General features: G+C 64.7%; 1 protein-coding gene across 2 annotated transcripts in view; it reads right to left on the reverse strand.

Annotated features, from left to right (window-relative positions):
• SHANK2 (SH3 and multiple ankyrin repeat domains 2) overlaps positions 1–13,312 on the reverse strand; it is a 173,063-nt gene that overhangs the window by 122,270 nt on the left and 37,481 nt on the right. The window contains exon 1 of one of the 2 annotated variants that reach the window (XM_070427139.1): positions 1,766–2,250. The exons of the other annotated variant lie outside the window; for it this stretch is intronic. Within the exon in view, the coding sequence (XP_070283240.1) occupies positions 1,766–1,961 (196 nt within the window). The 5' untranslated portion in view covers positions 1,962–2,250. Of the gene's footprint in view, positions 1–1,765; positions 2,251–13,312 lie in introns of those variants that run through there. 2 annotated transcript variants of the gene reach the window in all.

The following is a 13,312-nucleotide window of genomic DNA, read 5'->3' on the forward strand; positions in this document are numbered from 1 at the left end:
CGGAGGCCTCAGCGAGCTGACACCTTCCACGGGCGGGCAGAGAAAGTGGCCACGGAACCCCAGCCCCCGAGGCCTCCCGGCCTGGCCCACAGCGGCAGGGCTCACGCCAATGCGGGGAGGGGACCCCAGCTCCAGGGGGCACCCCCAGACCCGGAAACGCCTGCCCCCTCGACCCCCAGCTCCCAGCTCCCAGGGGAGGGGGGCAGTCACATCTGCTCTCTGACCGACGTCGTCACTGGGAAGGGTTAACGCCCTTCACAGAAGCGGGCACGGGGTAGGGGGGCACCTGCTCGCGCTCAGACCGACTCAGAGGGGAGCGACGTCTATGAAATAAGGGCACAGACCAGAGAGCACCTCCACCACCGTCCCCGGCCAAGGGCCCCACACTGGCCCGGCCGGCGGGGCTCAGGTGAGCATCGACCTAGGAACCAGGAGGTCCCGGTTCGGTCCCTGGTCAGGGCACAGGCCCGGGTTGCGGGCTCGGTCCCCAGTGGGGGCGTGCAGGAGGCAGCTGGTCCGTGATTCTCTCTCATCACTGATGTTTCTATCCCTCTCTCCCTCTCCCTTCCTCTCTGAAATCAATAAAAAGTAAATAAAAATGAATAAAAGGTCCCCGCACTGGGGTGGGTCACAAACACGGAGCGACTGGGTTACTCATGCAAGAGATGAGCACAGACACAGGATTCCCACGGCACAGGCTGCGGGGCGTCCGGGCTGGAGGCTGCGGGGCCCCCGGGGGAGGGCCGGCGCCTGGGAGATGAGGGGACGGAGCCCGGGACCTTTTCAGGTCGGCCCTGCCGGCGCCGGTGAGTCACTGAGGGGACGGACGGACGCACAAAGGTGACTGGGGGGGGGGCCTCGCTCGGTCACCGAGACCCAAGGCACCAGCGCCTATTTCACGGCCGGGGCGGGGCGCCTCCCCAACTCCTCTGAAGCGCCCCAATCCTCACCAGCCTGCCCAGCCCCAGCCTCTCCTCTGACGGGCTCCCCGGAGGGCGTGTGAGCGCGAGGGTGTTCACATGTGTGTGTTTGTGCCTGTGTGTGCGCGTGTGCATGCCTGTGTGTGCGCGTGTGTGCATGTGTGTGTGTGCCTGTGTTTGCGCCTGTGTGTGTGTGTGCGTGTGCTTGTGCCTGTGTGTGTGTGTGTGTGTGCGTGTGCATGTGAGAAAAGGGTTAAAAACACCTGCTTCCCCGCCTGGCAGCGATTCCCATCCCCGCGGCTTCCTTCTCCCGGGCGGGCGGGCGACCTGCGAACTCTCCCTGGTGGGGCTCCCCTCCCCGTCCTCCTGGCACTTATTACACGTTTTTGTTCCCAATAAAAATTACACTTTCCAAGTCCTCCGTGAGGCGTCCCCACCCCTGCCACTGCCGCCCGGGAGCCCGCCGTGCCCCGCGCGTCCTGACCTCCCCGTCCTGGGCTCGCCAGCCTGCGGGCAGCGGGCACACCGGAGCCCCAACTTCCCTTATTTCCCTGGAACTTAGTTCCGAACGTGCCCCGGGCGCCGTCTCCGGGTCGCATGCTCTGGAATGCGGTCCTGCCAGGGACCGGGACTCGGGGACAAAAATACAACCGGCCGCACGGTCAGGGGGTCGCCACGCCAGACGCAGGACAGAGCCCGCCCAGCGGATCCGGTTACGCCCTCACACGGGGTGAAGGACCAGCAGTTCCAGGAGGAGCCGAGCGCGCCCCCCCCCCCGCCCCCCCAGAACCCGCGGGAAGGGCTCACCCAGGCACCGCGTGCCCCGCGGCTCCGGCTCCTCTTACCTTCCCGCTTGCTGAAGGCATTTAACAAAGACTTCATCTTCCCTCCGGCTCGGGCCGCCCGCTGCTCATTATATAACCTTCTCGGCGGGGGGACAGGCGAGCAGCGCTGTCCGGCCCCTGGGCGCCGGGGCAGCCTGGACCCGGGGCGCAGCGGCGGGCGTCTGGGCACGGCGTGCCTCCGGGCATCGCTGGGCATGCCAGCCCCGGCGCGCCGCTGCCAGAGCCCACCCCATAGTCTGCCTGTCCGCTGGGAGCCGCTCAAGCCCGGCGGCCTCTCCCCGCGCCCGTCATGTGAGCGCCGCTACTCTGCCTTTGTGATCCGCGCGGCGCGGGCGGGGTGAGCAGGGGCCGGGCATCCTCGGGCATCTGCCAGCCGGAGCCGGGGATCCCAGGGAAGCCGGCCGGTGCCCGGGCCACGGCTGCTGCCACGCGCCCTGTCACGCACGCACGGCGCTGTCCTGGCTGATTTTCCTAGAAAAAGCCAAGTTCCCTTTTAAAGTGCCGCGTGCTCGGCGGCGGCAGAGGCAGCGAGCGAGGCGGGAGGCGAAGCAGCCCGTGCTGAGCCTCACGCGGGACCGCGCTCTGGGCAGCCCGCCCGCCTCCGGAATCTGCCGTGACCCAGATTTCCCTTCAAAGGACTCAGCCACGGAGCCGTCCCTCCCCTGGCTCGGCCCCACGGCGGCGATTCCCCTGGAGAAACCAGAACCCCCCTTTAAAGGGAGATGAGACAATTAGACGGGCGGCGCGCCCTGATTCCGGCGGCGGATTAATGAGCGTCCTCACGGTCACATTAGCATCTCCACCCGGCAGGATCCCAGAGGGACGGAGTGGGGGCCAGGAGGGACGGAGGGGGGCCAGGAGAAAGAGGGGGGGCCAGGAGGGACGGAGGGGGGCCAGGAGGAAGAGAGGGGGGGCCAGGAGGGACGGAGGGGGGCCAGGAGGGATGGGGGGGGGCCAGAAGGAAGGGAGGGGGGCCAGGAGGGACGGAGGGGGGCCAGGAGGAAGGGAGGGGGGCCAGGAGGGACGGAGGGGGGTCAGGAGGGACGGAGGGGGGCCAGGAGGGATGGAGGGGGGCCAGGAGGGACGGAGGGGGGCCAGAAGGAAGGGAAGGGGGCCAGGAGGGACGGAGGGGGGCCAGGAGGAAGGGAGGGGGGCCAGGAGGGACGGAGGAGGGTCAGGAGGGACGGAGGGGGGCCAGGAGGGACGGAGGGGGGTCAGGAGGGACGGAGGGGGGCCAGGAGGGATGGAGGGGGGTCAGGAGGGATGGAGGGGGGCCAGGAGGAAGGGAGGAGGGCCAGGAGGGAGGGAGGGGGGCCAGGAGGGAGGGAGGGGGTCAGGAGGGATGGAGGGGGGCCAGGAGGGAGGGAGGGGGCCAGGAGGGAGGGAGGGGGGCCAGGAGGGACAGAGGGGGACCAGGAGGAAGGGAGGGGGACCAGGAGGAAGGGAGGGGGGCCAGGAGGGAGGGAGGGGGGCCAGGAGGGACGGAGGGGGGCCAGGAGGAAGGGAGGGGGGCCAGGAGGGAGGGAGGGGGGCCAGGAGGGACAGAGGGGGACCAGAGAGCTCTCCCCGTAACACACACCGACAGGCAGGATGCCTGGGGCTCAGGGCAGTGGCAGGGTCACCCCTGAACACTAACGGGGCACCGGGGGCCGGGCTGCACCGCCCGCGTGTCTGCTGCCGGGCTGTGATTAAGCGTGCGGGTTCCTGTTGCTAAGAGAACTGCTTCCCAAATTAGAGAGAGAGAGAGAGAGAGAGAGAGAGAGAGAGAGAAGGCAAAAACAGCAACAGGAACGTGTGAGTGGAGGTCCGTGGGTGACAGACCTGTGACAAGGATGGCGGCTGGAGGAGCGACGGGCCATGCGGAGAGAAGGGAGCCCCCAGCCTGCGCCCCGTATCAGCCGCATTCAAATCTCTGAACCTCCCAACGGCCCCAAATGACACGGCCGTCCCCATGGCGCTGGCCTGGGGACCCCTCGCCCCGGCACCCCAGCCCGGAGCCCCGACGCCGACCTGCCCGGGGGCGTTACCCTCGTCCCCGTGGCCTGTCCGCGCGCATCACCTCCTCGGGGGCAGAGGTCAGTCCCGCACGCACACCCAGGACACGTGCTCGGGGATCCCCAACAAGGGCCCGGCCGCGCCCGCGGGGAGCCTGCAAAGGCCGAGGGTCGTCGGGCTGTTGGCCACAGGCCCGGCCGCCCACCTGGCTGGGACAGCTCAGCGGCCACAGCGGCCGACGCAGGGAGCCTCTCTCTGGAGGGGGGTCTGGCCTCGTGAGCCCCACGAACGCTCAGGCTCAGGGAACCCCCTGGGGGCGTGGGAGGCTCGCGATGCTCACCCCGCCTCCATCCGTCTGCGTGCACGCCCTCCCAAAATCACGGAGCATGCTGCTCGCCAAGTTCCCTCGCGGCCCTGGCTGTGAGCAGGGGCGCGGGCAGCGTGTGCGCAGACGGGGCGGGGGGCCTCGCCGAGGCCCACGGAGCCCCCACCATCCCAGGCAGCCCCGCTGCCGACACGGGGACCCGTGAAGGGCCCACCTCCCTCCCCAACGAGGACGGAGGAGAAGAGGGACGGAACCGAGTTCCCCAAACGCACGGGTCCCCTCGGAGCAGCGAAGGGACCTGGGTCTCCGTGAGGACGTCAGCCAGGACCAGGCGGGCGAGGGGCAACCTCAGCCCCACCTCCCCTCCCCACGCGCCACGCCCACCGCGGCTGTGGGCCCAGGGAGCCAGCCGGGGGGCAGATGAGACCCCGGCCCCCGATCAGACAGCGCAGGGCAGGGGGTGAGGCCTGACTGTGGGCACAAACACCCCTCGCGGAGGACCCACATCTCTTGGTGAGCAGATGACGTTTCCAGTCCGCGCGTCCAGGAACCTGGGTGAAAACTTCAGGGAAATTAGGAGCTGTAGTCCCAGCAGACGAACGTGCAGGCCCACTGCGTGCCCAGGCTCTGCCCCGCAGAAACTCTGCCAGGGAGATGGGCATCCCTAGCCCCCGCCTACCTCACCCACTGAAGGCTCCCTCGCACAGGCAGGCACGCTCTCCTTGAATACCCCCCAGCGACGGGGAGCTCACTACCTGTGGGCAGGGGTTCTCTCTACGTATTAGACACAGGCTGGGGGCGCCGGCTCTGGGCCACAGGGCCCAGTCTCCCCACGGAGACCCTGCGCCCACATTAGAAGCCCCGGCGCCACTCTGAGCCCTTCACGCTCTGACCACAGAGACGCAGCTTCAACCCGGGTGCCCTTGGGAAGTTGGGCGGCCGCGGTGAATGGAGGGGGACCTGCTCTTGATCCCTCCCCTCCCCCACCCCCTGCAGAGCCCGGGAAGCAGCTAACACCGTCTCCATCTTCAAGACGAGACCAGGACGACAGAGCTGGAGGCCCACAGTGAAAATTAAGACGAAGAGGGAAGCCCGGCCGGCATGGCTCAGTCACTGAACGTCGACCTACGAACCAGGATTTCAGGGTTCGATTCCCGGTCAGGGGCACGTGCCCAGGTTGGGGGCTCCATCCCCAGTGGGGGGCGTGCAGGAGGCAGCCGGTCCATGATTCTCTCTCATCATGGATGTTTCTCTCCCTCTCCCTCTCCCTTCCTCTCTGAAATCAATAAAAATGTATTTTTTTTTAAAAAAAGACGAAGCGGGAAGACGGAATTGGAAACCCATTTCTCCCCCAGGCCCAGCTGTCGCTTCTCCGAGTGGCTCGCCCAGGACACTCCGTGGAGGCCCCGCCGAGCTCCGAGGCCTGCGCGGGCTGTTGGGGTTGGAGACGCCCGAGGCCCAGTGCCCAGACGTGGCTGAGCCTCCTTCCACCAGCTGACACCCTGTTCCCACCCGGGCCCTTCTGGGAGGGCGGCGGCGGCGGCCGGACACCGTGCTGGTCACGTCCCTCCTGGCAGAGGTGAGGCTGGGTTTCATTCCAGACGAGGGGGTGGGAGCGGGAGGGGACTTGGGGCCGAGCTGGCAGAGGTGAGGCAAGAGGCAGGGGGGCATCGGATGCTGCGTGGAGAACCCGCCCCCCTGCCACTCACCCCTGTCTCCTGCCCACCCTCCCCGGGGACTGTTCCAAAGGCCGAAACCCAGGAGGAAAATGAGCTGGAGGCCCCCCAGTGAGGAACTCCAGGAAGGAAGAGGGTCACCCCAAGTCACCCCACACGGTCGGCCTCCAGGCCTGGCCTTCAGCCACCACCGCAACCCCCGTGCCCAACCCAGTGCCAGCCCCTTGGTAAGAAACAAGGAATAATAAACACACAAATGAGCAATAAAAATAAAAAATGTGTAAACCATGAGCTCCCAGCCCCCAGGACCCGTGCGGCTGGCTCTCTGCCCGCGCCCCCTCCCCCCAGCCCTCACGCGCTCAGCCCTTTATCTGCCGCGTCTTTTGACAACTGCCTGACAACAGGCTGAAAATAATTCCATCTCTTGTACAAAAAAAGGCTCTTCCCACAACAGAACGTTTCAGGACCCAGTCCTGGTGGGGAGGGAGCGCCAGGTGCCGCGCGCCTCGGAGGGTCTGGCGGGCCCACGACAACAGCCCCCACCCCCCGGCTCTGGTCCTGGTGCGGGGGTTGGGGGGCGAGGGCGTGGGGAGAGAATCGGATGTGGGAGCCCAGCAGACCCGGGGCTGGCTCTTACTCCCACGGTGGCCGTCGGTGGGTCAGGCACCCCGGCCCCCAGTTTCCCCATCTGGAAAATGGGAATAACCCAGCTCATTCCCAGCGTTGGTGGTGGGGTCACCTGAGTCGTGTTTGAAGCACAAAGCGGGGGGGTTCGTTGAACTTCCGGGTCGAGTCCCGGCCCCTCCCGGCCCCGTGGCCACGGCACCTCCCCGTGCTTCCGTTTCCTCATCTGCCCATCGGGGACTGAACGGTGCCGCCTCACAGGAGGTCGGGAGGGTCACGTCACTCGATGTGGGAAAGAGTGCCTGCACCATGCAGGTGTCAGCAATCGCTAAACGCACACGGTTAACTTTAAACTGTCCGTAAGCGTAGCGAGGTGACCTCCCCCGGCCCCCACCCCTGGCTCCGTGTCCACCATAAGCCCTCCCAGGTGCCTCGGACGCATGTCCAGGAGCCTTGCCATGTCGCCTCCTCCAGGAAGTCTGCCTGGCTAGCCAGTCACGGGACAGGCCCCTCACAGGGCTCCCTGGCTGCTGTCTGGCTGCGGCGTGTTTCCTGGGCTCAGGAGTCATCCAGCTGCTTGAGGCCGTGGGAGGCCACCCCCCCGACCCTGCCAACTGGAGGTGTTCCCTACAGCGCTGGGTGAATGAACGGCTGAGTGAATGAACCAGTGAAGAGAGGGGTGAGCCCCGGCTTCGAGGGCGCGGGGTGCGGGGTGCTATTCGGGGCACAGCAGGCTGGTCCCCGGCACCCAAAAGCCCCTCACTTCTCCACCCCTTTACTGCCCCCTCACACCTCCCCGCTTCTGCCCAGGGACCTGCCGGCTCCGCAGAGACCACGCTGCCCTGCTGGCCCGGCACCTCACGGCGGGGTGGTGCCGGCTTCACGGAGCAGCTGCGAGTGGCGGCACCCCAGGCTGGCCACCCCATTCCCAGGCCTGGGCACCGGGGACCCCCCCCACACACATACACAGCCTTCGGGACCTTCTTTTCCTGCGTCAACAAGACAGAGCGGCCCTGGCTGGTGTGGCTCAGTGGACAGAGCATCGGCCTGCAGACCAAAGGTTCCTGGGTTCGATTCTGATCAAGGGCACGTCCTCGGCTGCAGGCTCCTCCACGGCCCCAGGAGGCAACCAATCGCTGTGTCTCTCTGACATCGATGTTTCTCTGTCTCTCCCTCTCCCTTCCACCCTCTATAAAAAAATCAATGAGAAAATGTCCTCGGGTGGAGATAAAAAAATATATAATAATAATTAATAAAGTTAAAGAAAACAACACAGAGCAGAGCGGACCCTGCTCCCACTGAGACCCCGGCTGCCACTGAGACCCCGGCTGCCCTGGCGGACAAGGCTGGGCGCGGGCAGGGCGGGCGGGGACCCTGGCGTCCCAGATGGCGGCGCTTCCCTCTCGTTCGGAGGCCGAGGCCGAGCCTCCTCCTGCTGGGGGCAGGGGGGGGAGGCGGCAGCTGCCCCGGTGGACAGTGGAGATGCGGGGAGGCCCAGGCAGTGTCTGTCTCAGCACAAATCCGGGGGCGCAGCCTCTCTCAGCCAGAGCCCACGGGAACCGAAGGAAGCAGCAGCGCCCCAGAGGGTCGCGGGGGCCCGGCCACACCTGCTGAACCTTCCAGAACTGAACCGAAAGCCTCGGAGCCGGTGAGCGAGGGCGGGCCCTGCCTGGAGCGCAGGCAGGTCCCCGGAGGGCGCCAGACCTGGATCCTCCCGCCCGCGCCCACCTCGCGGCTGTTTAAATATTAGTCGGCAGCGCGTCTCCCCCGCACAGTAACTGCTCAATGAATCACGCTTTATAAATAACACGCCATCTAAAAGGCGTCTCGGCGGCGATGCAGGGGCATCTGTGAGCAGAGCTGGGGTGTCTGCGGCGCGAGCCTCGTCCAGTCCCGTCCATCCGAGGGGCCAGGGTGCGGGGGCGGGGCCTGTGGAACCCGGCGGGGGGGGGGTGGGGGGGTGGGGGGTGGGGGCGGGGAGGCTCTCGCTCTCTTCCTGGCGAGGGTCCCACCCTACAGCTGTCTGCCTTGTGCCTTTAAGCAGTTATTGTTGCTATTTTTATATATCTTATCCAGGGTTTGTTATTATTTTTTTAAATCTATTTTTATTGATGTCAGAGAGGAAGGGAGAGAGAGGGAGAGAGAAACATCCATGATGAGAGAATCATGGATCGGCTGCCTCCTGCACACCCCACACTCAGGACCGAGCCTGCAACCCGGGCCTGTGCCCTGACCGGGAATCGAACTGTGATCTCCTGGTTCCTAGGTCGACGGTCAACCACTGAGCCCCGCCGGCAGGGCCGGGTTTGTTACTATCATCAGAAGGAGGGCTGCGTTTGTCTGACATGAGCCGCTCAGCTATTCATGGTGGTGAAAGTCATGGGCACAGAAACATACATTAAGCTAGGAAGGGCCCCCATCACACACCTGCGCACACGTGCACACACATGCATACACACGCACGCGTGCGCACACACACATGCATACGCATGCACACACGCACGTGCACACACACAACACGCTATCTAGCAGCAAGCTCCTATCTCCATGGGCGGGGGCAGCAGGGGAGCCTGGGGTGGAGACGGTGAGGGGTCGGAGCAGCCAGAGGCGGGAGCGAGGGGCCCGGGTGTGCGTGACCACTGACCACGCAAGCCGAGAGGCCGGGCCGACGCTCCCAGCACCGTGGGCGTCCTCGCAGCCCGGCGGGGAGGGTGTCACGGACACAGAGGAGGCCTCTTCCACCCGAGAAGCCACCCTTCACCCCTTCCCTGCAGCCCCGGGGGCTGGACTCGCGGGCAGGTGCGCGCGATGCCCCACCCCCCACCGCCCGGTCGCGGTGTTCGCCGTGGAAACCTGGGCAGGTGCCAGGACCGGGACGCCTGGAGCCTGCGCTCCCGCGCCAGCCGCCGCCTCGCTCCCGCCTCGTTAGCAGATCTGGAGACTCTGCTCTGGGAACTAATTAAGCCTTGGTGACCGATTTCACCTTCAAATGAATTCCTTCCAGGGCCCGGCTGGCAGCGCGGTTTTTATTAGTCGCCACCTCCAGGAACACCCCCAATCCAGGGAGAACCCAACCCCAAGGGCTGGGGAGCCGGGACAGCCACCAGGACAGTGTCCCCCCCAGTGGAGAAGCTCAAGGGGCCTCCCTGGCCTGGCCGCGTGGGCACACGGCTCCCATGACACAAGAGGCCATGGGGTTGGGGGGGACCAGGGGACTGAGGTCGGGGCCCAGACAGCCCAGAAGCAGAGGACGGCCGTACCACCTTTGCCTTCCTCTTCCAGATACGATGAGGCGGCCTCAGCGAACCCACCCCGACCCCTCGACCTCCTTGGGAGGGGCCCCCACCGGTGCGGTGCCACAGCTGTCTGCGCCCCCGTGCCCACGGCGTGCCCGCCCGCACACTGCCAATGACCTGCCCGTCTCTGGATGGAGAGAACCTTCCGGCAGCAGCAGCTCGACTCCTTCAGACTCTGCTTAGATAACCCACCAGCGCCCCATTTTCCTAACGGGGCCAGCAGGGCGCACCCTGGAATTAAACGAGCTGCTCAGAGTTTCCGCCGGGCCGGCCGGCTCCACCCGAAACCGTAGTGCGTTTTCCCGTTTCAGGGGGACGGCCGGGCAACAACAACCACATTTTCTCTTACGTGAAACGATTCCTTTCCGGAGAGAGAAGTCAAGAGTGAGTGTTCCAACCAAGGAACAAGGCCAGCCCGGCCGGCCGGCCGGCCGGCTCTGTGCCTGAGCATCAACCCAGGAACCAGGAGGTCACGGTTCGATTCCCGGTCGGGGCACGTGCCCGGGTTGCAGGCTGGATCCCCTGTGGGGGGCGTGCAGGAGGCAGCCGATCGATGGTGTTCCTCTCAGCAATGTTTCTACCTCTCCATCCCTCTCTCTCTCTCTCTCTCAAAACCAGTAAAATTATATTTTAAAAGAACAAAAAAGCAAGACCACCACATGGGAATCAGCGTGTGTGCATCCGGAGGGAGGGGGCGGGCAGGCCCACACTCTGCAGGGCCCCCGCACCCACTGGGGCACCCGGCCCCTCCCCGACCTCCCATAGCCTGACATTTCTTCCTGCGTCTCTGTGCGCTCCCCCGGTCGTGCTGGTCAGACCGCCCATGAAGGGGGACTCCGTGGCGGCTGAGACGCGGGCCTGCAGCCAATGGGCGCCCAGGGAGGACGCTGTCCTGGCCCCCAGGACACGGAGAGGCACCGAATCACCCATCAAGATGGCACCCAGAGGCCTGAGGCTGGCGGGGGGACCTGCTCCCAGGAGAAATGGGATCTCAGTGACAAAGAGAGATGAGCCCAGTGAACTGAGAATCCAGGGGGGCCCCTGCCCACCCGAGTGTGCCCGTGTGGGTGACCCCTGGGCAGGCGGCCGCTCCCAGGTGATGGAGGGTGGTGACCTTCCACGGGTGTGACCTCTGAATTGCTGTCCTGGGCTCAGGACGAATGCCCACACGCCGGAGGCCCCGGGCCGAGGGGACGGACCCTCACAGTCTGGACCAGAAGAGCCGTGTCCAGGCCGTGCTCCCTCCGGGGACCCGCCTCTTCCAGCTCCAGGGGCTCCACGGTCCCTTGGCTGCTGGCCGCATCCCTCCCACCGCTGCCTCCTCCGCCTCGGCCCTGGCCCACGTGCCTGGGGTCTCTGTGGCTGCAGCTCCGGCCTCACACAGACGCCGCAGATGGGCTGAGGGCCCACCCCCACCCAGTGCGGCTAATTTTAACTGAACTAATTAAATCTGCAGCGAGCTCAGCTCCTAATAAGGTCACGGTCGGTCGGATGGGTAAACATGAATTTGGGGAGGGTGGGGGCTGCTCCACCTGGCGGGGTCTCCCGGGAAGGGAGGGGGGCGGCGTTCTCTGTAGCTACATGTCCCGACCGCTCTGCGCGATTTCCAGGAAGACCGCGTGCCACCTCTCCTCTAAGGAACACCAATAAAGGATGAATAAACATGTCTGTGAAGAGCGAATTATTTAAAACCCCAAAGGCCCTTGTTAGCGGTGAAGGGAAGGGAAGGGAAGGCACCCCGAGATGTTGACATGAATCCCAGCGAGTCGCCCAGGAGACGCGACAGCTGAGGCTGCCCGTCCTGTGCTCACCGCTGCCACCCGGACGGGGCCCTGGCACACACCTCGCACGGGGCTCGGGGAGAGGCCGAGGGAGGGGACTGAGCCGCTGGCCGTGGAGCGTCCGCCTCGGGCCTGCATCCTGCCCTTGAGCTCCTCCCCTTTTCTCTCCTCATAACTTTGGGTAGAAGCTGTGTTCTAGCCGAACTGTATCAGGTTAAACCATCAACAGCATTGCGGAGAGCGGCCACAGCGTTCGGACAGGTTCAAGCCTCGGACTAATGCAGCGGTTCTCAACCTGTGGGTCGCGACCCCTTTGGCGGTCGAATGACCCTTTCACAGGGGTCGCCTAAGACCACCCTGCATATCAGATATTTACATTATGATTTATAACAGTAGCAACATTACAGTTAGGAAGTAGCAATGAAAATAATTTTACAGTTGGGTCACAACATGAGGAACTGTATTTAAAGGGCCAGAAGGTTGAGAACCACTGGACTAATGAGAGGGCACGGTCCTCTCTGGCAGAGCCCTCCCAGCACAATGACAGCCAAAGGCTGTGGCTGTGAGCTTGACCTCATGGTCGGAACCTGTGGCCCCAGGTGGCTGAGGGATGTGGGCTGCGGGAGGTGCAGCAAGTGCTGCCAAAACAAAGCTTGATGGAGTTCAGGGGCATGTGATTGAGTGGATTCGAAACCCGCGAGAACGTTGTCACCATCTTGACCACGCCCTTACTTTGCTCCTGGGATCTGCTATAAGATAAAGACTCGGCTTGCAGGCCGTGGCGCCGTCTCTCCATCTGAGAACAGCGTCCCACCTAGCCTCATGTTCATTCTCTTGTCTGTCTTCTTCATCCTTCACCGCCCCCCCTCAGGCTCACCCCTGGCCGTGCTGGCATGGCATACAGCATCTCCTTCCTTCCCTCCCTCCATCCCTCCAAACACCCACCCACCATCCTACCCCCATCTATCTACCCCCCATCTATCCAACCCCCATCCATCCATCCATCCATCCACCCATCCTCTCCTCCATTCATCCGACAAATATGAGCACCTACTGTGTGCCAGCTGCGTGGGATGAAGTCATGACTGAACCAGGAGCTCATCTGCATATTCTAGCGGGGAAGGTGAACGCTAAAGAAACCGGTGTGTGATTCATCCCAGGGTTCTCTTCCTCAAAGCCCTCCTCACCCCAGGAGCCTGGAGCAGGCCCAGAGGTCGCTCTCTCCCCGGAACTCAGGGGAGACCCATCAGCCGCCCTCAGCTTCTGGCTACACGGCGGGCCCTACGTTTGGGGAGCGCTGACATGCTCTGCAGGTCCAAGGGACAGACACTGCCGGGCGCTTCCATCAGGCTCGGGGTTCGAGAACCCACCATGGGAGTGGAGAGCAAGCCCGCCCCGCGCCTCTCGTCCCCTCACACAGAGGCAGGCCCACCCCCGCCCCGGGGTTCACCCCCCACCATCCTTTCAAAGGGGCCTAAGGACTCCTGCCTTCACAGCACAGCGAGCCCGGGGGCTCGGGGCCGCGGACGTTATTAACGTGGAAATGCCTGCTGCCCTACTTCGCAGAGAGTAAAGCCGCTGAGACGCGGGCTGGACCCTCCTGCCTCCAGACGGAGCAGAAATCCCAGCCCCACCACATCCGACCCCAATCAAAACTTCACGATTTCAATCAAATTCTCATCAAAAACCTTATTTGGTGGAAAGCAGGTTTTTTAGAGGAAAATTGGTGAGAAAAAAAAACCACCAAACACCTGTGCAATCCCCTCCCAGGCGCAGCTGCCCGGACCCGGCCTCTCCCACGCCCGGCCCCTCCCCTCCCTGCAGCTCAGAGCGGGAGAGCCAACTGCACG

This window comes from Myotis yumanensis, unplaced genomic scaffold (genome assembly GCF_028538775.1).
Source record: "Myotis yumanensis isolate MYYU_CA2020_CCGP unplaced genomic scaffold, mMyoYum1.0.hap1 SCAF_10, whole genome shotgun sequence".
In the NCBI taxonomy this organism is placed as follows: Eukaryota; Metazoa; Chordata; class Mammalia; order Chiroptera; family Vespertilionidae; genus Myotis; species Myotis yumanensis.